The sequence below is a fragment of the Cherax quadricarinatus genome, chromosome 20 (assembly GCF_038502225.1).
Source record: "Cherax quadricarinatus isolate ZL_2023a chromosome 20, ASM3850222v1, whole genome shotgun sequence".
Lineage (NCBI taxonomy): Eukaryota > Metazoa > Arthropoda > Malacostraca > Decapoda > Parastacidae > Cherax > Cherax quadricarinatus.
The window spans coordinates 17,249,699-17,276,852 of NC_091311.1; the positions used below are offsets into that span (position 1 = coordinate 17,249,699).

Here is a 27,154-nt window from a genome sequence, read left to right on the forward strand (position 1 = left end):
CCTCCTGATGTGGCTGTACAACAGTTTCGGGTCAGATTTGGCTTTCGCTGCTATGTCATTTTCATATTGTCTTTGGGCCTCCCTTCTTATCTGTGCATATTCATTTCTGGCTCTACGACTGTTCTCCTTATTCTCCTGGGTCCTTTGCCTTCTATATTTCTTCCATTCCCTAGCACACTTGGTTTTTGCCTCCCTGCACCTTTGGGTAAACCATGGGCTCATCCTGGCTTTTTCATTACTCCTGTTACCCTTGGGTACAAACCTCTCCTCAGCCTCCTTGCATTTTATTGCTACATATTCCATCATCTCATTAACTGGTTTCCCTGCCAGTTCTCTGTCCCACTGAACCCCGTTCAGGTAGTTCCTCATTCCTGTGTTTGTGTGTGTGTGTTTACTAGCTAGTCGTTCTTTGAAAAAGAGGGTGGGGTCACGTTAACACTATTTGTTATTGTTCTTGGTTCACCGGTACTCTCCCGGCCCAGATCTTTGCACACTAGGCTACGTTGCTTTTTTTGAAGATTGTAGGATTATTTTTTCTCACTCAATTCCTTATTAATATATACTAATGTTTATTATAATAATAATTACTGGTGAACACGTGTGTTTGTATGTGCGTACTTGTTTACTAGCTTGTCGCTGTCAGAAAGGGGGGGGGGGGTCACTAGGCTACACAACTCTTCTGGAGTTTACCTGGAGATATTTAGATAATTTACTAAGCATTATCAGGGTTACCACTATCTATCTCCTGGTACTGAAAGTTAGGGAGAGTGATGGTATAGCATACAACCAGCAGGACGAGACACTGAGACTTTAGACACTAACCAAAATTAACCACACATAGGCAAGTGATGTCGTCTGCACAACAATGAAGGTTCCTGCTGGTTGGCTGCTATCAACTCCTTCACTTTGTAACTCCTTCAGGAACTTTATCATGCATTCAAGTTTTTATTTTCTTTTTCTTTTAAGACTTGGTATTCACTCTTCTTAGTACAGTATTGGTCGTAACAAATCTGACAGCTGGGGATTGACTAATTTTTTCTTACTTTCAGTATTTACTTAATCACTCATTTATGACGTTATCACTACACTGCTGCTATAACCAACCAACATATGTATTTGTTAATATTTTAGGTCACACCGTTAACCCAATTAACTGTTTGGATATTTTGTGTCAACACTGCAGCCAGCAGCCTGATCAGCTGACTGCTACCCTCCCTCACTCACCATTCATTCAAATTTAAATTGTAACATTCTTGATCTTATCACATTATTCGCACTCTTGAAAGCTATTACACTCTTGTAGGTATGTTCACTGATTCACTCACATACGATGACCGCTAATAATATCTTAGGACAACCACTAGAATGCTAAATCCTGGGAGCACTATTCAGCGATACTGCTTCACGTGTGTACTCACCTAGTTGTGTGTGTGTGTGTGTGTATGTGTGTGTGTGTGTGTGTGTGTGTGTGTGTGTGTGTACTCACCTATTTGTGGTTGCAGGGGTCGAGTCACAGCTCCTGGCCCCGCCTCTTTGCTGATTGATACTAGGTCCTCTCTCTCCCTGCCCCATGAGCTCTATCATACCTCGCCTTAAAACTATGTATGGTTCCCGCCTCCACTACGTCACTTTCTAGGCTATTCCACGGCCTGACTACTCTATGACTGAAGAAATACTTCCTAACATCCCATTGATTCATCTGAGTTTTCAACTTCCAATTGTGACCTCTTGTGTCTGTGTCCCTTCTCTGGAACATCCCGTCTTTGTCCACCTTGTCTATTCCGCGCAGTATTTTATATGTCGTTATCATGTCTCCCCTGACCCTCCTGTCCTCCAGTGTCGTCAGGCCAATTTCCCTCAACCTTTCTTCGTAGGACAATCCCCGTAGCTCTGGGACTAGTCTTGTTGCAAACCTTTGCACTTTCTCTAATTTCTTGACGTGCTTGACTAGGTGTGGATTCCAAACTGGTGTTACATACTCCAGTATGGGCTTGATGTAAATGGTATACAGAGTCTTAAACGAATCCTTACTGATGTATCAGAACGCTATCCGTAGGTTTGCCAGGCGCCCGTATGCTGCAGCAGTTATCTGATTGATGTGCGCCTCAGGAGATATGCTCGGTGTTATACTCACCCCCAGATCTTTTTCCTTGAGTGAGGTTTGCAGTCTTTGGCCATCTAAACTATATTGTGTCTGCGGTCTTCTTTGCCCTTCCCCAATCTTCATGACTTCGCATTTCGCAGGGTTAAATTCAAGGAGCCAGTTGCTGGACCAGGCTTGTAGCCTGTCCAGGTCTCTTTGTAGTCCTGCCTGATCCTCATCCGATTTGATTCTTCTCATTAACTTCGCATCATCTGCAAACAAGGACACTTCTGAGTCTATCCCTTCTGTTATGTCGTTCACATATACCAAGAACAGCACAGGTTCTAGGACTGACCCCTGTGGAACCCCGCTTGTCACAGGCGCCCACTCTGACACCTCGTCGCGTACCATGACTCGTTGTTGCCTCCCTGTCAGGTATTCTCTGATCCATTGCAGTGCCTTTCCTGTTATGTGTGCCTGATCCTCTAGCTTTTGCAGTAACCTCTTGTGAGGAACTGTGTCGAAGGCCTTTTTGCAGTCCAAAAATATGCAATCGATCCACCCCTCTCTCTCTTGTCGTACTTCTGTCACCTTGTCATAAAACTCTAGTAGGTTTGTGACACAGGATTTTCCTTCCCTGAAACCGTGCTGGTTGTCAATTATACACTTGTTTCTTTCCAGGTGCTCCACCACTCTCCTCCTGATGATCTTCTCCATGACCTTGCATACTATACACGTTAGTGATACAGGTCTGTAGTTTAGTGCCTCATGTCTGTCTCCCTTTTTAAAAATTGGGACTACATTTGCCATTTTCCGTACCTCAGGGAGTTGCCCAGTTTCAAATGATGCGTTGAAGATCTTTGTTAACGGCTCACTCAATATCTCTGCTCCCTCTTTAAGGATCCCTATCTTTATTGACAAGCTATTTACAGGTTAAAGATTCCTAACTTTATTGGCAAGCTAAGAGCTGTTACCTACATCAGCTCATTTGAAAGTATTTTTATTGTTATGAGACATACAAGTAGGGAACAGGATGAAATTGGAGCCATCTGTGTGCCAGCATTTTCATTTGATCAACTGACTTTATCTCGTTGACATCATTATGCTGTACGAATGTGTTCCATACTCGAATCATCCTGGGTATTTATGATCTCAGATGGAGTGACGTTCTGGAGAAGGGTACAGCCAGAGTGAAGTTGCTGCTTTCTGCCTGTCTTGTGGCATAAAAGCTGGTTTCACGCTGTCTTGAAGTGGATCCAAGTGTGGTACTTTGACAATATTGGCCTTGTACATAACAGTAAGGCCACCCACATCCCTCCTATGTTGAAGGCTCTGCTGAAATGACAGATCTATCCAGGATGGGTCCAGGCGAGAGATGAGACGTCTTGCTCTGTTCTCTACTCTGTCAAGCAGTCGCAGATGAGAGGGGGGGGCAGGCAAACCAAGAAAGCGGAGCATACTCAAGGTGTGAGCATACTTGTGCCTCGTACAGAATCTTGCAACCCCTACTGTCAAGTAGATGCGAGATACGGCAAAGTGCTGTAAGCTTCCTGGCTGCCTTGTTTACAAGATTTACAACATGGTTCTTCATGGTTAGTTTGGAGTCAAATTTCACCCCAAGGATATCAACTTCTTCTCCAGGTGCCAACACCCTCCCATTCATCCTTACTTCTGCACCAGCATTACCATCATGGTGCCTAGAGACGATCATCATTTGCGTTTTCTCAGGTGCAAATGTTACTTGCCATCTATTTCCCCAAGCTGATATAGCTCTCAGCTGGTGATTGATGTATCTTAGAGCAGCTGGCATTTCTTTTCTTGGATAAGTGAATGTCAGTGTGATTCTGGGATGAGATGAAGAAGGTCGTTGAAGTAGACATTCCATAACAATGGTCCCAGCACGCTTCCTTGTGGAACACTTGCCCCAATAGGATGTCTTGCTGATTCCGTTCCATTGAGAACTACACTTAGAGATCTACCATGAAGGTAATCACTGAGGAGACATAGCGTAGAGCCTGCAATTCCCAGTGCTTGAAGTTTTGCTAAGAGGCCCTGGTGCCACACCCGGTCGATAGCACCAGCAATGACCATTGCTACCACACGGCTGACTTTGGATTCATCCAGTGACTGGTGCCACTTAGTGGAGAGGTTTAACAACAGATCATCAGCAGAGTAACCTTTCCTGAAGCCATATTGACGATCACAAAGTAGTGAGTGGTAGTCAAAAAAATCTGTCATTTGTCTTGAGATTATTGTCTCAAGGATCTTACCAGTGATTGACAGGAGTGACACTGGTCTGTAGTTGCTGATTTCTGCTCTGCTCTTCTTTTTGTCAACAGGGACTACATTTGCCTCTCTCTCTCACACGCTCTCTCTCTCACACACACACACTCTCACACACACTCTCACACACTCACACACTCTCTCACACACTCTCTCACACACTCTCTCTCACACTCTCTCTCACTCACACTCTCTCTCACACACTCTCTCACACACTCTCTCACACACTCTCTCACACACTCTCTCACACACTCTCTCTCACACACTCTCTCTCTCACACTCACACACTCTCACACTCTCACACACTCTCTCTCACACTCTCACACTCTCTCACACTCACTCTCACACTCTCTCACACTCTCACACACTCTCACACACTCACACACTCTCACACACTCTCTCACACTCTCACACTCTCTCACACTCTCTCACACACACTCTCACACACTCTCACACACTCACACACTCTCACACACACTCTCTCACACACACTCTCTCACACACACACTCTCTCACACACACATTCTCTCACACACACACTCTCTCACACACTCACACACTCTCTCACACACTCACACACTCTCACACACTCTCACACACTCTCACACACTCTCTCACACTCTCTCACACACTCTCACACTCTCTCTCACACACTCACACTCTCTCACACTCTCTTTCTCACACTCTCTCTTTCTCACACTCTCTTTCTCACACTCTTTCTCACACTCTCTTTCTCACACTCTCTTTCTCACACTCTCTCTCTCTCACACACACACACACACACACACACACACACACACACACACACACACACACACACACACACACACACACACACACACACACACCTCGAAGGCGGTGGGACCAGACAACATCTCTCCATGGGTCCTTAACCTTGTCAAACCCTATGTAAAAAAAAAAAAAGAGTGAGAGTGTGAGTGAGTTAGTGTGCGAGCTCCAGCCATGTTACACGTGTTCCAGAATCATTCCTCTTTACTTAGTTCATAGGTTATAGGACATTCTGACAGGATGGCACTACCACTGGTATGAGAAAGGAAAGGATGTTGCACATGGGTTATTATCGAGGTTTTTATATTTCCTTGACAACTTGTGGCCACATCCATCTCAGTCACTAAACTCTGGGTCAGCATCACTTTCCTCTTAAAAGGGGAGTGTTAATACAACATGGCATCAGTGAATCTCTGGTGTTTGCTAAGCTATTTGCTCTAGCTGGCACTCACTTGAACTGGTGTTCTCAGATCTTTTTAATACTGCGCACACCGAGTGTTAAAACCCATTCTATGCTGACCAGGCATCTCAGGCCAATAGTGCCAAATTTGAATGCAGGAAAAATAAAATGTAGATTTACATTTGGAGCACTAGTGGTACAAACATAGATCTACATTTGGACAGTTTAAGGGTTAAAAGTTGCTAAGTGAACTTAAATGTGATAGTTCAAAATAGCACTTGAGTAGGCAGTGTTTTGAGTAATTTTTTTTTTTTCAGGAGTAACGATCGGGAACGAGTTGATCGTGATCGTGGCGAGCGTGAAAGAAGACACACTCGTAGCAGAGAAAGAGAACGAGAACCGAGAGAGAGACGCAGAAGATCACGCAGGTAATTTGTAAATAGTTTTCTATGAGTAAAAGATTGGGACACATTGGCTTGTGTACAAATAAATTCACCTGGAGAAAACAAAACAAGAGGAGTATTTTTCTGTATATTTCAGCCCACTGCACACTTTTTAGTGGTCTGTTGAATATGGTCATAATGGTTACATATGTTATTTGGTCAGGGAATAATAGCTCCAACAGTTTTGTCATATACTGGGCCTTCTTATGCAGAAACTAACATCATAGGAATAAGGTCTATAAAAAACACTGAAAATTAAAATACTGGTACTGTAGAAGTTCGTAATTGTTGTCATTGGACATGTTCATGAAAGACAGCAAACATGTCAAAACCCTTGAAGATAGTTGCTGCCAGAATAAACCTTCCAGTGTTCATTTTGTTACTCTTCTCCATGTGGGATTTTTGCCATTGACCATTGTTTATTACGTATGTTTAAACGTGTGGATTAGTGGTGGGGATGTCGCAGATTGGAGAGTAATGTGATGTCAGCACACTTCTGGCAAGACATCAGTTGAATGTATAATAATGAACGTGTTTTATTTTTTGGGTCACCTTACATCTGTTGAAGATGGCTGGTGTGGTAAAAAAAATTAATAGCTGTGAACTTAATTATGAGGGTCATTGTTATAGTGTTAATGTCTGCTGGGAAAGTTGTAAAATAAGCTTGATGTTCTGCAGTCTGTTCTGCAGTCTGGGACTGTTCATTGCATAATTATTGTTGTAGTGTATCATTTCATTGGCTGTTTATCATGGAAGCTAATAGGAGTTTGCTAGTGTGGATATATTTTCTGTTGCAAAATTGAGAGAGAGGAAAAGCTAAGATGCAGTTTTTTTTTTATCTTCGCTTCTATGTTATATATCTGTAACCTGACTGTTCTGGTAAAGGTTGTGTAGGAAGGAGATGTTAGGTTCTTAACCCTTTCAGGGTTTCGGACGTACTAGTATGGCTTACGCACCAGGGTTTTTGATGTACTAGTACGCCTAAATTCTAGCGCCCCCAGATCTAGTGAGAGAAAGCTGGTAGGCCTACATATGAAAGAATGGGTCTATGTGGTCAGTGTGCACAGTATAAAAAAAATCCTGCAGCAAACAGTGCATAATGAGAAAAAAAAAACTGACCGTGTTTTTGGATTAAAACAGCGAGTTTGCACTGTATTTTCGTATGGTATTTATTGTTGTATTCTAGTTTTCCTGGTCTCATTTTATAGAATGGAAGACATATTACAGAAATTGAGATGATTTTGACTGGTTTTACAATGAAAAGTACCTTGAAATTGAGCTCAAAGTAGCAGAAATGTTCAATTTTTACCAAAGTTCAAAAGTAAACAAATCATGCTACGCGTCCAATACACGTCAACTGGTGAGTCTAATACGTGTATTCTTTCACAAGTGCGCTGATATTATTTATACCATTTCTACACTAATGTAGTAGTCTGCATAACGGTAAATCTTCTATTTTTTGTGAGAATAAAAATTCAAAGTGGAAAGCAAAAGAATGTAAGAGGGGCCTGGGGACGTGACTAATGAACAGAGGAAATGTTATTTTAGTGCCAGGAATGTCTCTTGTTTATTATGGACCCTATTACGAAATTGGCATCTTTTGAAATTTGTGTGAAATTGACAAAATTGCTAAATTCTGACCACTTTATTGGATAGTTGAAATCATTAAATGGGTGGTTTCTTGTACTCATTCTATAGAAAAAATGGAGTTCTAGCGAAATAGTTATGATTTTTGTCGACTGGTACACTGGAATTGGCTGAAAATAGGGCTCAAAGTGGGCAAAATTGCAGATACATAAACATTGTTGAGACCGCTAACTTCGCGAGAGCATAATTTCGTAAGTTTTCCATCAAATTTCATACTTTTGGTGTCATGACCGGGAAAAGATTCTCTATCTTTTCATAAGAATTTTTTTTTTTTTTTTTTTTTTTTTAAAATTTGGCAATCCTGAGAACAAGTCTTGGAGAGGGCCTGGCGACCCTGAAAGGGTTAACTCATCCAGGGTCGCAGCCTGTGCTCGCAAACCTGCTCTCAGGGTCACAAAATTAAAAAAAAAAATCGTGAAATCGTAGAGTTTTCTGAAGGTAATAAAATGGAGTACAAAAATTGATGGAAAACATGAAATTTCACTTTTGCGAAATTTGCTGCATCGGCAATATTTACGTATCGGTGATCTCGTCCACTTTGAGTTCAATTTTAGGCAATTCCATTGTTCCAGTTGACTAAATTCTTAGCTATTTTGCTAGTATGGCTTCCATTCTATTGATTAAGTACAAGAAACTGCTCATTCAGCTGATCAGAATTGGTAAGTTGGCCAATTTCACACAAAATTCAAGAAATGCCAATTTCAAAATAGGGTCCAGACTAAACACTGAAGGCATTCCCGGCACTGAAATAAAAAAAAAATCTGTTCATTAGTCATGTCTTCAGGCTTTTCTTATATTATCTTTGTTCCATTTTGAATTTTTATTCACACAAAATAATAATTGTATAAATGTCAGTGCATTCCTGAAGTCATACTAGACCGGCCAGTTGGACACATATTGTGCACTCTGGAATATCAGAAAAAATCGAACATTTCTGCTACTTTGAGCTCAATTTCAAGCTACTTTCAGTCTTGAAATCAATCAAATCATTTCTGTTTCCATAATATATCTTCCATTCTATCAAATGAGACCAAGAAACCGAGGATACAACCATGAAAACCATACAAAAATACACTGCAAAGTCACTGTTTTTAACCGAAAACACGATTGCAGTTTCTTCTTGTTATGCACTTTGTGGTGCAGGAGTTTTTTATATGGTGCACACTTACTGCATAGACTCTTTCTCTCATATATAGGCCCAGATTTACTACTCGCAGCTTATCTGAATGAGCTGAGCTCATGATATTGTGTTGTGGGACTGACACTGGCTTCAAGACAGTGATACAATGGGACCGACTTTGAAAGAGTTAAAGTAAGATACCCCAAAATATTTATGTATTACTGCTGGTTATAAGATTATAGAGTGGCTACTCCTATAACATTAATTATCCATTTGAGTTTTCATGGATAACCTTTTAGTCTCACCTATTTTAATGTTCAGCTAATTGTCATTAAATTGCTTTGTCAAATCTAGTTTCGTTTGTTGTCGATCATTATTACCTAGATAGGAGTGTGTGGAGATGAATAGTTTTTGTTGGACTTGCTGTTGGAATGTGAGCAGGGTGACTTACGAAGGGATTCAGGGAAACCAGTTAGCTGGACTTGAGACTGGAGGTGGGAAAGGCAGTGCTTACACTCTGAGGAACAGGTGGGGATGTTACTGTAGTGTAAAGCACCCTTCTGGCAAGACAGTGATGGAGTGAATGATGGTGAAAGTTTTTCTTTTTTGGGCCACCCTGCCTTGGTGGGAATCGGCCAGTGTGTTAATATAAATATATATAAATAAATCTATCTTTTGGTGTGAATAAAAATTCTTTGTGAAAAAAAAAATGGAATTCACGTGTAAGCCTGGAAACGTAACTAATAAACAGAGGAAATGTTATTTAGTGCCAGGAATACTTTCATTGTTTATTCTAGTCCCTATTTTGAAATTGGAATATTTTGAACTTTGTGAAATTGGCCAAAATACCAATTTCTGATCACTTTATTAGGTAGTTGCAATAGATGATTCAGTAGTTTCTTGTATTCAGTCGATAAAATATAAGTGATACTAGCAAAATAGCTAAAAATTTGGTCAACTGGAATAATGTAATTTTCCTAAAATAGGAGTCAAGGTGGGCAAAATCTCCGATACATAAATATTGCTGACACAGCAAAATTCATGATAGTGTAATTTCATAAATTTTTCATCACATTTCGTACTTTTTGTTTTATTACCTTCAGTAAAAGATTCTACCATTTCATAAGAAAAAATAACAAAAATTTGTTTGAAAGTTCTTGGACTCTGTGGACAAGACATAGAACTATGGAACAGACCCTCAAAGGGTTAATAAGCTTTAGTAACATATATGCATGATTTTTAAAAATTCTTATGTTTTTGGCAACTTGAAAAGGGGGACAAATGTTTTCTGGAGCTTGTTCATTACATGGATATGTTTTGTAGTTTGTTTGCTTGTATCAGTTAGTTATGGTAATTCTTGTAATTTTAGTTAATTTGGCATAAAGATATTTGGCATCTAGTCTGGTGGGTGGTAATGACTGCGGGGAGTGAATCAAGAGACTGTCCTGGTTACCTCTTACCACTCTTGCAGTGCCTAGGTGTCAACAATATAATGCCTGAGTGCCACTTAATCCATAAATCATAAGTTTTTGTTCACATTTATTTAAGTTAATTTTTTATTTATAGACCCATTATCCCAGTGCAGATATGCTGCTGCAGTCAGTCTCCTCCACCACACACACTTAACACTAATAGGTGCCAACATTCTCTTCCAAATAAAGCACTTCCTATGTTTGTATGCAATGTGAAAATCATAGAGAATAAATGGTAAGGAAATTTGATGGTGCGATTATATGAAAAGTAAAATTCATGGAACAAAAGAGGGGATGTTAAGATTTTTTTATTCTTAAAAAATGGAGTAAGATTGGTAGATTGAGTGTACAAGCCTGGGATGGATGAAAGATGATGTAGGGAACATCTCAGGAATGACTGAAAAAATGGAATGGTGTGGAAGATGTTTTGAGAAGTACGGGCCAGCTGGCATGTGTTTGATCAGGGAGAGGAGGTTAGTGTTCTGTGTATTTAAGTTCAGGGAAGCTAGACTTCTGAAGGTAAGAAGTACAGTGAATAAAGTGAAGGGTGGGTGGGGATGCAGCATTTTGGCAGATAACAGGACTTTTGAGGTGTCTGCTACTCTGGAAGGATAAATAAGGCATGAATAGTCATTGATTTTTCTTTAATTGTCACCCTGTTTGAGCTAGAAACTGTTAGATTCTCAGGTGAACATTGTATTCTCATCACTGTGTTGCCAACAAATGCACTGGTTTTTCTTTAAATACATGACCTACCTTTATGAGAAATGGCCAATGTAAAAATACAGATTGGCAATTATTCAAATTACTTTTCAGAATTTGCCTAAATCACCTACCCTGTTAAACTTGTATCCCAACATCCACATACTCGTATTTGAATTTTTTTTTTTTTACTTGCCTTTTTGAAAATGGAGATTTATCTGCAAGTTAATTTCTTCCCCTTTAAGATGCAGGATATGTTACCGTATGTCTTTTACATAAATAACAAAAAGGCACAATACCGTGATTGGAACAATACACAAATAACCCGCACATAAAAGAGAGAAGCTTACGACGACGTTTCGGTCCGACTTGGACCATTGACAAAGTCACACTCGAAACGCCGTCGTAAGCTTCTCTCTTTTATGTGCGGGTTATTTGTGTATGTCTTTTACATTTGATCTGCTAAGTGTCAATGCCTGTGAATACTTTCTAGATGTAATTTGTCTAACCTTCTGACTTGCTACAGCCGAGATCGCAAACGTCGCCGTTCCCGCTCTCGTGAACGTGCTGTAACAGTACCCGAAGAAGGTGATGAGAGAGAGAAGAGACGTCATAGATCACGTTCCCGTGATCGTAAGAGGCGGTCAAAGTCGCGTGAGAGAAAGCACCGCAGAGAACGGTAAATGAAATTTTGTTATGTATAAAAAAAAGTTGCTAGGAGAAATTAATGCCCATTTTATTTGTTTTAAAATTCACTTCATAATGAAATTGTTTTCTATACAGTGACCGAGATAGACGCGAGCGCGGTCCTGGTGAAGAAGGAGAGGAAGGTATCAAAATCAAGCAGGAACCAGATGATGGTAAGTGTTGCCAAACCATTCATGGCATAAATTACTTGATTTGTAATTCATTGTTTTTCTTTTTTTTATTTTATAGGTTTGTTCATTTCTGCATTCTCTTTCAGATTTTCTTCTGTTTTGTATCTTTTCAAACTTACCCCCCTATCCCCTGCAAACATCAACTGTGACAACTATCACTGTTTCATAATCATTGTTTTTAAAGGCATGTCATTAAGCAATAAGAAACAACTCATAAGAAATATAAGAAAGAAGGAACACTGCTGCAAGCCTGCTGGCCCATGTGAGGCAGGTCCAAGTCATCTCCCAGCTTAAACTATTGACCCACCTAGTCAGGTCATATCACATACACTTAAGGAGCATGGCATCATACCTATTAGCACAAGCTAGTCAGGTCTGATTCACACCCATCCACACCCACTTGAGTATTTATCCAACCTATTTTTAAAACTAAGTAACGTCTTAGCTTCTATGACGGTACTCGGGAGTTTGCTCCACTCATCCACAACTCTATTACCAAACTAGTGCTTTCCTATATCCTTCCTGAATCTGAATTTTTCCATCTTAAAACCATTACTTTGAGTCCTGTCTTGGCTAGATATTTTTAGCATGCTATTTACATTCCCTTTATTCCTGATTTCCATTTATACACCTCAATCATATCCTCCCTAATTCTATGCCTTTCTAGAGAGTGCAGATTTAGGGCCCTCAGTCTATCCTCAGGGAAGATTTCTAATACATGGGATCAACTTCCTCATCCTCCTTTGTATGTTTTCCAGTGCATTAATGTCCATTCTGTAATATGGTGACCAGAACTGTGCAGCATAATCCATATATCTTTGGTTAGGCCTCATTTAGAATTGAAGAATGACCTGAAGACTCCTATTATTTATGCTTCTTGATATGAAGCCAAGAATTCTGTTCACTTTATTGCGAACATTTATGCACTGTTGTCTTAGTTTTAAATTACTGCTAACCAGAACTCCCAAATCCTTTTTGCAGTCTGTAATATTAAGATATGCATTATTTAGTTTATATGTGGCATGGTTATTTTCTTGTCCAGTGTTTAGAACTTTGCATGTGTCTATATTAAACTAACTCAAGAAATCGTAATGACACGATTGCAAACAAACCATACCCCTGGCCGGGATTGAACCCACGGTCATAGTCTCAAAACTCCAGCAGGTTCAATCCCGGCCGGGGGTATGGTTTGTTTGCAATCGTGTCATTACGATTTCTTGAGTCATGTTGACGCCAGTGAAGGGACTTGAGCTAGAGTTCGTCACGGCCACGCTAGCTGGAGATTCGTCTGTAAAAACTTGCATTTGTGGTCACAGTGGTGCCTGTGCTAACTTTCCTATGGTGTAGAAATATACCTAGTTGGATGAATCTTATTGTGGCTAGCTGGTCTAGTGGCTAACGCAACGGGCTGGAGTTTTGAGACTCTATGACCGCGGGTTCAATCCCGGCCAGGGGTATGGTTTATATTAAACTGCATCTGCCACTTCTCTGACCACTGTATCAGTCTATTCAAATCTTCCTGGAGTGCATGCTTTAATGTCCTCATTAGAATGAATTCGGTGACCTATTTTAGTGTCATCAGCAAACTTGCATATGTCGCTATTTATTCCCTCAAATGAGAGAGTAATTGTGGTAGGGGACCTAAATGCTAAAGTAGGAGAAACATTTAGAGAGGGTGTGGTAGGTAAGTTTGAGGTGCCAGGTGTAAATGATAATGGGACCCCTTTGATTGAACTTTGTATAAAATGGGGTTTAGTGTAAGTAATACATATTTTAAGAGAAAAAGGGTAAGTAAGTATACAAGATATGATGTAGGGTGTAATGACAGTAGTTTGTCGGACTATGTATTGGTAGATAAAAGACTGTTGAGTAGACTTCAGGATGTATATGTTTATAGAAAGGGCAAAGATATATCAGATCACTTTATAGTTGTAGCTACAGTGACAGTAAAAGGTAGATGGGATACAAGGAAAATAGAAGCAGCAAGTAAGAGAGAGGTGAAGGCGTATAAACTAAAAGAGCAAGCAGTTAGGGTAAGGTATAAACAATTATTGGAGGATAGATGGGCTAGTGAGAGTATAGGCAATGGGGTCGAAGATGTATGGGGTAGGTTTAAAATCTAGTGTTAGTGTGTAACACAGAAGTTTGTGGTTACAGGAAAGTGGGTGCGGGAGGGAAGAAGAGCGATTGGTGGAATGATGATGTAAAGAGAGTAGTAAGGGAAAAAGTTAGCATATGAGAGGTTTTTACAAAGTAGAAGTGATACAAGGAGGGAAGAGTATATGGTGAGAAAAAGAGAGGTTAAGAGAGTGGTGAAACAATGTAAAAAGAGAGCAAATGAGAGAGTGGGTGAGATGTTATCAACAAACTTTGTTGAAAATAAGAAAAAGTTTTGGAGTGAGATTAATAAGTTGAGGAAGCCTAGGGAACAAATGGATTTGACAGTTAAAAATAGGAGAGGAGAGTTATTAAATGAAGAGTTAGAGGTATCAGGAAGATGGAGGGAATATTTTGAGGAATTGTTAAATGTTGATGAAGATGAGGAAGCTGTGATTTTGTGTATAGGGCAAGGAGGAATAACATCTTGTAGGAATGAGGAAGACCCAGTTGTGAGTGTGGGGGAAGTTTGTGAGGCATGGGCAGAATGAAAGGGGGTAAGGCAGCTGGGATTGACGGGATAAAGATAGAAATGTTTAAAGCAGGTGAAGGATATAGTTTTGGAGTGGTTGGTGCTATTATTTAATAAATGTATGGAAGAGGGTAAGGTACTTAGGGATTGGCAGAGAGCATGCATAGTTCCTTTGTATAAAGGGAAAGGGGGTAAAAGAGAGTTCAAAAACTATAGGGGAATAAGTCTGTTGAGTATACCTGGTAAAGTGTTTGGTAGAGTTATTATTGAAAGAATTAAGAGTAAGACAGTGAGTAGGATAGCAGAAGAACAAGGAGGCTTTAGGAAAGGTAGGGGGTGTGTAGACCTAGTGTTTACAGTGAAACATATAGGTGAACAGTATCTAAATAAGGGTAAACAGGTTTTTGTGGCATTTATGGATTTGGAAAAGGCATGTGACATGGTGGATAGGGGGGCAGTGTGGCAGATGTTGCAGGTGTATGGTATAGGAGATAGGAGATAAGTAGTGAAGAGTTTTTTGAGGATAGTGAGGCTCAGGTTAGAGTATGTAGGAGAGAGGGAGATTATTTCCCAGTAAGAATAGGCCTTAGACAAGGATGTGTGATGTAACCATGGTTGTTCATTGTATTCATAGACAGGGTTGTAAGAGAAGTGAATACGAGGGTTTTGGCAAGAGGTGTGGAGTTAAAAGATAAAGAATCAAACACAAAATGGGAGTTGTCACAGTTGCTCTTTGCTGATGACACTGTGCTTTTGGGAGATTCTGAAGAGAAGTTGCAGAGGTTGGTGGATGAATTGGGTAGGGTATGTAAAAGAAGAAAATTAAAAGTGAATATAGGAAAGAGTAAGGTGATGAGGATAAAAAGATTAGGTGACGAAAGATTGGATATCAGATTACAGGGAGAGAGTATGGAGGAGGTGAATGTATTCAGGTATTTAGGAGTGGACGTGTCAGCAGATGGGTCTGTGAAGGATGAGGTGAATCATAGAATTGATGAGGGGAAAAGAATGAGTGGTGCACCTAGGAGTCTTTGAAGATAAAGAACTTTGTCCAGGAAAGCTAAAAGGGGAATGTATGAGAGTATAGTTGTACCAACACTCTTGTATGGGTGTGAAGCATGGGTGATGAATGTTGCAACGAGGAGAAGCCTGGAGGCAGTGGAGATGTCATGTCTGAGGGCAATGTGTGGTGTGAATATAATGCAGAGAATTCATAGTTTGGAAATTAGACGAAGGTGTGGGATTATCTAAACTATTATCCAGAGGGCTGAGGAGGGGTTGTTGAAGTAGTTTAGACATGTAGAGAGAATGGAACAAAACAGAATGACTTTGAGAGTGTATAAATCTGTAGTGGAGGGAAGGCGGGGTAGGGGTCGGCCTAGGAAGGGTTGGAGGGAGGGGGTAAAGGAGGTTTTGTGTGTGAGGGGCTTGGACTTCCAGCAAGCATGCATAAGAGTATATTTGATAGGAGTGAATGGAGACAAATGGTTTTTAATATTTGACGTGCTGTTGGAGTGTGAGCAAAGTAACATTTATGGAGGGATTCGGGGAAACCGGCAGGCTGGACTCGAGTCCTGGAGGTGGGAAGTATTGTGTCTGCTGTCTGAGGGAGGGGTGTTAATGTTGCAGTTTTATAACTGTAGTGTAAAGAACCCCTCTGGTAAGACAGTGATGGAGTGAATGATGAAAGTTTTTTTCTTTTTTTTGGGCCACCCTTCCTTGGTTGGAATCAGCCGATGTGTTAAAAAAAAAAAATCAGTGTTTATATAAATTATGAACAACAAAGGACCCAACACTGACCCCTGTAGAACACCACTTGTGACATGCCCCAACTCAGATTTCTCCCCAATGATGCAAACTCTCTGCTGTCTATCTGTCAACCACGCCTCTGGAGTTTACCTGGAGAGAGTTCCGGGGGTCAACGCCCCCGCAGCCCGGTCTGTGACCAGGCCTCCTGGTGGATCAGAGCGTGATCAACCAGGCTGTTGCTGCTGGCTGCACACAAACCAGCGTACGAGCCACAGCCCGGCTGGTCAGGAACCGACTTTAGGTGCTTGTCCAGTGCCAGCTTGAAGACTGCCAGGGGTCTGTTGGTAATCCCCCTTATGTATGCTGGGAGGCAGTTGAACAGTCTCGGGCCCCTGACACTTATTGTATGGGCCCCTGACACTTACCCAGGAAAAATTCTCCTCTTATTCTGTATGCCTTAATTTTCCTCAATAGTCTTTGATGTGGAACTCTGTCAGAAGCCTTACTGAAGTCCATGTACACACTATCTCATTCACCCTTTATAATGACAGTTTTTTTTTTTTTTTTTTTTTCAACAATTCGGCCGTCTCCCACCGAGGCAGGGTGACCCAAAAAAGAAAGAAAATCCCCAAAAAGAAAATACTTTCATCATCATTCAACACTTTCACCACACTCGCACATTATCACTGTTTTTGCAGAGGTGCTCAGAATACAACAGTCTAGAAGCATACACATATAAAGATACACAACATATCCCTCCAAACTGCCAATATCCCAAACCCCTCCTTTAAAGTGCAGGCATTGTACTTCCCATTTCCAGGACTCAAGTCCGACTATATGAAAATAACCGGTTTCCCTGAATCCCTTCACTAAATATTACCCTGCTCACACTCCAACAGATCGTCAGGTCCCAAGTACCATTCGTCTCCATTCACTCCTATCTAACACGCTCACGCACGCTTGCTGGAAATCCAAGCCCCTTACCCACAAAACCTCCTTTACCCCCTCTCTCCAACCCTTTCGAGGACGACCCCTACCCCGCCTTCCTTCCCCTATAGATTTATATGCTTTCCATGTCATTCTACTGTGATCCATTCTCTCTAAATGACCAAACCACCTCAACAACCCCTCTTCTGCCCTCTGACTAATACTTTTATTAACTCCACACCTTCTCCTAATTTCCACACTCCGAATTTTTTGCATAATATTTACACCACACATTGCCCTTAGACAGGACATCTCCGCTGCCTCCAACCGTCTCCTTGCTGCTGCATTTACCACCCAAGCTTCACACCCATATAAGAGTGTTGGTACTACTATACTTTCATACATTCCCTTCTTTGCCTCCATAGATAACGTTTTTTGACTCCACATATACCTCAACGCACCACTCACCTTTTTTCCCTCATCAATTCTATGATTAACCTCATCCTTCATAAATCCATCCGCCGACACGTCAACTCCCAAGTATCTGAAAACATTCACTTCTTCCATACTCCTCCTCCCCAATTTGATATCCAATTTTTCTTTATCTAAATCATTTGACACCCTCATCACCTTACTCTTTTCTATGTTCACTTTCAACTTTCTACCTTTACACACATTCCCAAACTCATCCACTAACCTTTGCAATTTTTCTTTAGAATCTCCCATAAGCACAGTATCATCAGCAAAAAGTAACTGTGTCAATTCCCATTTTGAATTTGATTCCCCATAATTTAATCCCACCCCTCTCCCAAACACCCTAGCATTTACTTCCTTTACAACCCCATCTATAAATATATTAAACAACCATGGTGACATTACACATCCCTGTCTAAGACCTACTTTTACCGGGAAGTAGTCTCCCTCTCTTCTACACACCCTAACCTGAGCCTCACTATCCTCATAAAAACTCTTTACAGCATTTAATAACTTACCACCTATTCCATATACTTGCAACATCTGCCACATTGCTCCTCTATCCACTCTATCATATGCCTTTTCTAAATCCATAAATGCAATAAAAACCTCCCTATCTTTATCTAAATACTGTTCACATATATGCTTCAATGTAAACACCTGATCTACACATCCCCTACCCACTCTAAAACCTCCTTGCTCATCCGCAATCCTACATTCTGTCTTACCTCTAATTCTTTCAATTATAACCCTACCGTACACTTTTCCTGGTATACTCAGTAAGCTTATTCCTCTGTAATTTTTACAGTCTCTTTTGTCCCCTTTCCCTTTATATAAAGGGACTATACATGCTCTCTGCCAATCCCTAGGTACCTTCCCCTCTTTCATACATTTATTAAACAAAAGTACCAACCACTCCAACACTATATCCCCCCCTGCTTTTAACATTTCTGTCATGATCCCATCAGTTCCAGCTGCTTTACCCCCTTTCATTTTACGTAATGCCTCACGTACCTCCCCCACACTTACATTCTGCTCTTCTTCACTCCTAAAAGATGGTATACCTCCCTGACCAGTGCATGAAATTACTGCCTCTGTTTCTTCCTTAACATTTAAAAGTTCCTCAAAATATTCTCGCCATCTACCCAATACCTCCATCTCCCCATCTACTAACTCCCCTACTCTGTTTTTAACTGACAAATCCATATTTTCCCTAGGCTTTCTTAACTTGTTTAACTCGCTCCAAAATTTTTTCTTATTTTCATTAAAATTTCTTGACAGTGCCTCTCCCACTCTATCATCTGCTCTCCTTTTGCACTCTCTCACCACTCTCTTTACCTTTCTTTTACTCTCCATATACTCTGCTCTTCTTATAACACTTCTGCTTTGTAAAAACCTCTCATAAGCTACCTTTTTCTCTTTTATCACACCCTTTACTTCATCATTCCACCAATCACTCCTCTTTCCTCCTGCCCCCACCCTCCTATAACCACAAACTTCTGCCCCACATTCTAATACTGCATTTTTAAAACTATTCCAACCCTCTTCAACCCCCCCACTACTCATCTTTGCACTAGCCCACCTTTCTGCCAATAGTCGCTTATATCTCACCCGAACTTCCTCCTCCCTTAGTTTATACACTTTCACCTCCCTCTTACTTGTTGTTGCCACCTTCCTCTTTTCCCATCTACCTCTTACTCTAACTGTAGCTACAACTAAATAATGATCCGATATATCAGTTGCCCCTCTATAAACATGTACATCCTGGAGCCTACCCATCAACCTTTTATCCACCAATACATAATCTAATAAACTACTTTCATTACGTGCTACATCATACCTTGTATATTTATTTATCCTCTTTTTCATAAAATATGTATTACTTATTACCAAATTTCTTTCTACACATAGCTCAATTAAAGGCTCCCCATTTACATTTACCCCTGGCACCCCAAATTTACCTACTACTCCCTCCATAACATTTTTACCCACTTTAGCATTAAAATCCCCAACCACCATTACTCTCACACTTGATTCAAAACTCCCCACGCATTCACTCAACATTTCCCAAAATCTCTCTCTCTCCTCTACACTTCTCTCTTCTCCAGGTGCATACACGCTTATTATAACCCACTTTTCACATCCAATCTTTATTTTGCTCCACAGTAATGAAGTAATGAAGTAATGAAGATAATTGCAGAGAAAGCTTTTTGTGTGACAACTTTTCTCTCTTTAAAAGCAAAATGTTGTAAAACTAAAATCTTCCTAAGTGCCTGTAACTTTTTTTCATAAATGTGGTTAAGAAAAATTAATGAATGTTTTTTTTTTTTTTTTTTTTTGCAGATTATCCTGATTATAGTGGACCATATTTCAACAACAACTTTGCTCTGAAGGATGAAGAGGAGCAGGCTAAAAATGGTACTAAATATGAAGAGGAAGAAGAGGAAACACACAATGAAATTGATTATTAGAATGTTTTGTTTACATTGTCAGCTGTACTAGTCTTGCAGTTGGTGGGTTGTAGGGTAAATTAATATACTGTATAAATGTAATGTGAATATAATTTGGACATCACTGAATTATTGGGTGTAATAGCTCATCACACTAATCATTAATTTTGGTCATATGTAAAATCTTGACATATTAGGCCCTCTGAAAAATATTTTTTATGCCTGTAGTAGACCTGCTATTGAGGGATGCTTGCTTTTTTTTTGTGTGTGTATATATAATATCCAGTAATGATGGGTCAAAGCTACTTTCAAGTGATGCAGCTGGGTTCTGTGAATGGCGATCAACAAGCCAGCCACACTAGGGGGAATCTTTAGAGTCCAGTATTCATGTTTGATGTTGGGTCTTGTTCTACTCTGGACAGATAAAATGATCATAATTGTTCTGGTAGCACTGTTCAGGTGTAATGTTCGTGTACTCTGACTTTTTCAATTTACTGGTTTTCAGTGATGGATCAAGTTAGTGTGGATATTTAGAAATTTGATGCTGTAGTGTGACTGTCTAATTGAAGATGAAATTTTTAACAAATATTATTGTAATCACAAAGATTGCATAGGCAAAATGAGCTGATGGTACAAATATGTAGGTACACATGTACATGAATGTATATATATAACTAATATTTTTCCTAGGCTCTTTGATTTTGGTAACTCAAAATCATTTTGACTACAATATTTTTGTTTGAGGGCATTACAGTAAGACTGGTGAGGATACAATCGTTTTGTCATAATTTAAATAATTTTTATATTCATTTACATTGTGTGTCGAAATTTTTCTTTTTAATTATAGTTATATCAAGGGAGGTTTTTGATGCCAGTAAGGACTCTTGGGAAATGGACCTGCCCTTCCCTGGGTTAAACTTGATTATCTCCCATTTCCCCAGGTACTGTATGATCCCTGTGGGTTTAGAGCTCCTTTATCAATGTAATAATCATTCATTAATTATTACAAATTTTAATTTTATTGGTTTAAATTTGCAAATAATTGTTTATTGACAAAACTTTGACAGTGCAAGTCATAATGAGCTGTTAAGCGTAGTATTGGAGAACAGTGTATTCAGTGCGTGTTACTGGTATCTGAGGGCCTTGTGAAACATAATTCAGTTTGTTGAATAGTATGAAAGGTTTGGAAATATTGGAGAGAGTAAATATGTAAGATCATAAATAGGTTAAGTACTTATTGCACATAAATGTAAAGTGTGCTGGATTTGAGGATCCTTTTTGTGTAATAAAAGCTGTCAAATGATAACAATTGTTTATTGTGATAATGTTTGACATTTTAATACAACTATAATATTCACACAGTTTTAGGAAATGGCTTAAATTATGCTAAATTTAAGATCATGAGCAGATGATTTAAAGAAAATTATTGCTTCAAGGAGGGTCCCTTGCTGAGGTAAAGATGCTCTTAGTCTGAGGACCTGGATCCCCTTGTCTCCTTCCTTGGAGTAAATCTAATTGCTCTCTCCCCTCACCTCATTTCCTCCTCCCCTTGTCTCTCTTGGGAAAGGGAATCGTTGTCCATCCCAGTGTATTTAGGATTTCAGCGGTGGAGGCATTAGCGGTGTCACACCATACCCATCCTGCAAGTGGTAGTCAACCTATACCTATCCTATGGATCCTCTGATCCTGCACTACTCTGCCCTGCTGCGCTGTATGACCTTTGTAGGTTTAGCGCTTCTTTTGATTGTAATATCCTGTGGGTGGGAGTTACCCCATACCCATCCTGTGAGTAGTATTCATCCCCATCCTGTGGGTGGTATGTACCCTATATCCATCCTGTGGGTGGTATTTACTGTATACCCATCCTGTGGGTGATATTCACCCCATATCCATCCTGTGAATGGTTGTCACTCTGTACCCATCCTGTGAGTGGTTGTCTCACTATATCTTGTTAGTGGTTATCACTATCCCTCTTTACCACTATCGTGGTAAAGAGGCTTTTAGTTTGAGGAATTTTACCTTTTGGTCTTCCTCAAACAACCTAATTACCCCCCATTCCCCCCATCCCATCCTCCCTATCCCTCCTTTCCCATTCCTTCCCCCTTTTTTTTTCCTGTTTTCAGCCTTTGGGGATCCTCCCCTCAGGCATTCTAGTTCCTAGGTTGGGGAAAGGGTATCATTGTCTATCCTATTCCATTGAGGTTCTTGGTGGTGTACTTTGCTGTGGAATCTGAATTATCTGGGGGATGTCTTGATCCCTCTCCAGTCTCCTGGGGGAAGGCTTCTGGTGTCTTTCGGGTGACGAGTGTATCTCTGGAGGCTGCCTGTCGGATTCCACAAAGTGGTGGCTGAAAGAGGTATGCCTTGTGGTGGGTATCCAACCACCCTTACTTTTGTCCACCAAGGTGGCTCAGTAGATGTGTGGTTACTATCCTGAATTGCTTGTTTGGTAGTATGAAGGGTGGCTGCACTGAGGTCCTCTTGGGGGGGATTTAGGGATTTACGACGCTTTCATTTCTCCTAGGAGCTCTCTCAACATTCCCCTCTTTTTACAGAAAAAAAAAGTGACCTAACCATGGAGTTGAAGATCCGTGAAACTGCTGCTCTTGAGGCCCCTTTCTGCTGCAGCACCCTTTTATAACCTTACCTCATTGTCGAACGTTTCTAATGTCCTGGTGCCTCCTGAAGGGAAGCATTTTGTCGCCCGCTCCTGGTACTGAGGTTCTGCCCGACTCCTTTGGTACATCTGATCTCTGCATGCCTTTGACCCTGCTTTTGGCTTCTCCCACTCGACGATTTTCAGATCACTCGGCTATCTCAGGACAGACTACCTCTGGTCCCACATCCAAATGACCACGACCATTAGCTGATAACACAGCTTCAGTTACCTCTCACTGTTCCCAGAAAAGATCATCATGACACTCACTCCCCTTACACTACATTTCAAAGTGCACAATGGACTAAATTTTTCACTGTAACCAACATCCCCAACTATCTTTCTGATCATAGTATCAGCAAAGCACTCCTGTACTATGTTGGTCAAAATATTTCATTTCATGCTCTTAAGAGTGGTGCATGCATCATCATGGTGCGAAATGCTGGCCAGGCTCACAATCTTTCCTTTCTTAACTCCATAGATATTCCTGTCACAATTCGAAAATACGGCTCTCAATTCTTGCAGTGGCCATGGTTCTGCCTCATACCATTGTTCAGCGTGATTTTTGGACATGTGATGACGACATTCTGGAACAACTTGAGCTCTAAGATTTCCCAATTCTCAAAGTGGACACTTATGTACTCCCTGCCCACAGGTGGAGATGCTTTCCCTGCAATGTAGCTTCCTTAACTTTTGACTGCTGAGTTAGTCTGAGGAGTTAGACCATTTGGTCTCCTTCCTCAGACAGAACCTAATTACTCCCCAATCCTCCCTTCCCTATCCCATACTCCCCATCCCTTTTCTCTTTTTTTTTCTTCCTCTTCCCATCGCTCCCCAATCCCCTTCCTGTTTTCAGCCTTTGAGATTCTTTCCACTGGGAATCGAGTTCCTAGGTAGAGGGCAGGGTACTGTGGTCCATCCCATTCCGTTGAGGTCCGTGGTGATGGTGTAGTTTACCATGGAATCTGGATCACCTGGGGATGTCCCACTCCCTCTCTGGTCTCCCGGGGAGTGGCTTTGGGTGTCTTTCGGGTGACAGGTGTATCTCTGGAAGCTGCCTTTTAGATTCCTGGGAGTGGTGGCCCAAGGATGTATGCTTTGTGGCAGGTATCCGGCCGCCCTTTCTTTTGTCCACTAGGTGTCCCAGTAGATGTGAGGTTGCTATCCCAGATTGTTGGTTTACTGGCATGAAGGGTAGGGTATAGCATAGGTTTCATGCTGCAGCTGCATTACTTGCGGTGCTGGGGTTTGGGGATGGAGTATACGTAGAGTATACCTGGAGAGGGTTACAGGGGTCAGTGCCCCTGTGGCTTGGTCTGAGACCAGGCCTTGTGGTGGATCAGAGTCTGATCAACCAGGCTGTTACTGCTGGCCACACAAACTGACGTATGAACCACAGCTCAGCTGGTCAGGTATAGACTAGGTGCCTGTCCAGCTGCCTTCTTGAAGACAGCCAGGGATCTATTGGTAATGCCCCTTATGTATGCTGGGAGGCAGTGAAACAATCTAGGACCCCTGACATTTATTGTATTGTGTGTGTGTACTTGTGGCACCCCCTGCTTTTCATTGGGGGAATGTTGCATCTCCTGTCAAGTCTTTTGCTTTCATAGGGAGTGATTTTTGTGTGCAAAAAATCCCTTCCTCTAGGATTTTCCAAGTGTATATTATCATGCATCTCTCTCTTGCCTGCATTCCAGGGAATACAAATCATGGGACTTCATCTGTTCCCAGTAATTTTGGTGCCATATCGTACTTAGGGGCAATGTGGTAGATGTTGCAAATCTATGGAATAGGTAGGTTACTGAAAGCAGTGAAGAGTTTTGATGAGGATAGTGAGGCTCAGGTTAGAGTATGTAGGAGAGAGGGAGATTATTTCCTAGTAAAAGTAGGCCTTCGACAAGGACATGTAATGTCACTATGGTTGTTCAATATATTTATAGATGAGGTTGTAAGAGAAGTGAATGCTCAGGTGTTTGCAAGAGGTGTGGAGTTAAAAGATAAAGAATATAACAAAGTGGGAGTTGTCACAGTTGCTCTTGCTGGCAACACTGCTTTTGTGAGATTCTGAAGAGAAGTTGCAGAGGTTGGTGGATGAGTTTAGTAGGGTATGTAAAAAAAAAAAAAAAATATAGGAAAGAGTAAAGTGATGATAAAAAAAAATGACAAAAGATTGGATATCAGATTGGAGGGAGCGAGTATGGAGGAGGTGAATGTATTCAGATATTTAGCAGTGGATGTGTCAGCAGATGGGTCTATGAAAGATGAGGTGAATCATTGAATTGATGAGGGAAAAAAGGTGAGTGGTGCACTTAGGAGTCTGTGGAGATAAAGAATTTTGTTCATAGAAGCAAAGAGGGGAATGTATGAGAATACAGTGGACCCCTGACCAACGGCTGCATCGACTAATGGCAAATTCGTCTAATGGCGCTATTTGGCTTAAACAAAAATGGCTCTACCAACGGCGAAAAACTCGTCTAACTGCTTTCATCCCGAACGTGTCTATGCGGCCTGAGCGGGCCAAGTCACTCCAAGACTCAGTGTGGCATTGTTTACAAGCTGTTGCGGTCAATTCCACGTGTACCTGCGATATATTTTCTATTCCAGTATTTTTAGTGCTTGTAACCGCTAAACAAGCCACCATGGGCCCCAAGAACGCTTCTAGTGCCAAGCCCGTGGTAAAAGGGGTGAGAATTACTATGGAAATGAAGCAAGAGATCATTGAAAAATATGAAAGTGGAGTGTGCATGTCCGAATTGGAAAGGTTATGTAACAAACCCCATTCAACTATCACTATAATTTTGGCGAACAGAAAGGCGATCAAGGAAGCTGTTATTGCGAAAGGTGCAAGTATGTTTTCAAAATGGAGATCGCCAATAATTGAAGAGGTGGAGAGACTGTTGTTGGTATGGATAAACGAAAAACAATTATTAGGCGATAGTCTCTCTGTCAATATGTGAAAAGGCAAGGCAGTTGCATGATGATCTCATTAAGAAAAGATCACTTCAATATCGTAAACTGCATAAACCTTATAGGTAAGGCTTGGGAGGGAGTGACTTGCAGGGCTTTGAACTCTGCTTGGAGGAAACTGTGGCCACAATGTGTACAAGAGAGAGATTTTCAAGGGTTTGGGGCTAACCCTCAGGAGCCTATGCCAGCTGTGGAAGCTATTGTGTCATTGGTTAAGTCCATGGGGTTGGAGGTTTGTGGCGAGGATGTGGAAGAGTTGGTGCAGAATGACGATGAACTAATCACTGCAGACCTGCAAGAGCTTGATGTGCAACAGCAACAGGTCACAACTCAGGAAGGTGTTTCAGAGCAGGAGGAAGAGAGACGGAAGAAGTCGCCTTCGTCAAGGATTAAGGAAATGTGTACAATGTTTACAAAGGTGCAAGCATTTATGGACGAATTTTATCCTATCACAGCTGTTGCAAGCTTTATTGGCAACATGTACAATGACACTTGTGTCCCATTTTAGGGAAATCTTAAGGGCACGTGAGAAACAGAGTTCTCTGGACAGATATTTTGTGCAACAGGGGTCCAGTGACTCTCAAGCTGGTCCTAGTGGCATTAAAAACCAAGAAGGGAGGTAACCCCACCAAAGGACTTAGTACCTGAAGTATTTATGGAAGGGGATTTCCCTTCCAAACCATAGAAAACCTGAATATCCCCTTGCTGCTGGCACATCACTCATCAACAACTCCACAATGAAGGTAAGTGGCATTTAATTATTGTTTATTTTGCTTGTAGCATTCGTTTCTGTGTAAGGAAATGTATATTTCTTGTAAAAAACAAATTATTTTGTTCAATACTTTTGGGTGTCTGGAACAGATTAATAATATTTCCATTATTTCTTATGGGGAAAATTAATTCGACTAACGGCTAATTCGACTAAAGACTAACTCTCTGGAACGGATTAAAGCCGTTGGTCGAGGGTCCACTGTATAGTTATACCAATGCTCTTATGAGGGTGTGAAACATGGGTGGTGAATGTTGCAATGAGGAGAAGGCTGGAGGCAGTGAAGGTGTCATGTCTGAGGGCAATGTGTCATGTGAATATAATGCAGAGAATTCGTAGTTTGGAAATTAGGAGGAGGTGCGGCATTATCAAAACTATTATTGAGAGGGCTGAGGACGGGTTGTTGAGGTGGTTCGGACATATAGAAAGGGTGGAACAAAATGGAATGACTTCAAGAGTGTATAAATCTGTAGTGGAGGGAAGGTGGGGGTAGGGGTTGGCCTAGGAAAGATTGCGGGAGGGGGTAAAGGAGGTTTTGTGTGCTAAGGGCTTGGACTTCCAGCAAGCATGTGTGAGCGCATTTGATAATGAATGGAGACAAATGGTTTTAGGACTTGATGTGCTGTTGGAGTGTTAGCAAGGTAACATTTATGAAGGGATTCAGGGAAACAGGCAGGCTGGACTTGAGTCCTGGAGATGGGAAGTGCAGTGTCTGC

The 27,154-nt window shown here is 41.0% G+C and overlaps 1 protein-coding gene across 1 annotated transcript in view; it reads left to right on the plus strand.

The window, feature by feature from the left end:
* Positions 1 to 21,355, plus strand: part of snRNP-U1-70K (small ribonucleoprotein particle U1 subunit 70K) — a 128,086-nt gene extending 106,731 nt beyond the window's left edge. The window contains exons 7-10 of the mRNA XM_070087086.1: positions 5,873 to 5,983; positions 11,466 to 11,618; positions 11,723 to 11,799; positions 19,940 to 21,355. Of these exons, the coding sequence (XP_069943187.1) occupies positions 5,873 to 5,983; positions 11,466 to 11,618; positions 11,723 to 11,799; positions 19,940 to 20,067 (469 nt within the window). The 3' untranslated portion in view covers positions 20,068 to 21,355. The remainder of the gene's footprint in view (positions 1 to 5,872; positions 5,984 to 11,465; positions 11,619 to 11,722; positions 11,800 to 19,939) is intronic.
* The last annotated feature ends 5,799 nt before the right edge of the window (positions 21,356 to 27,154 follow it).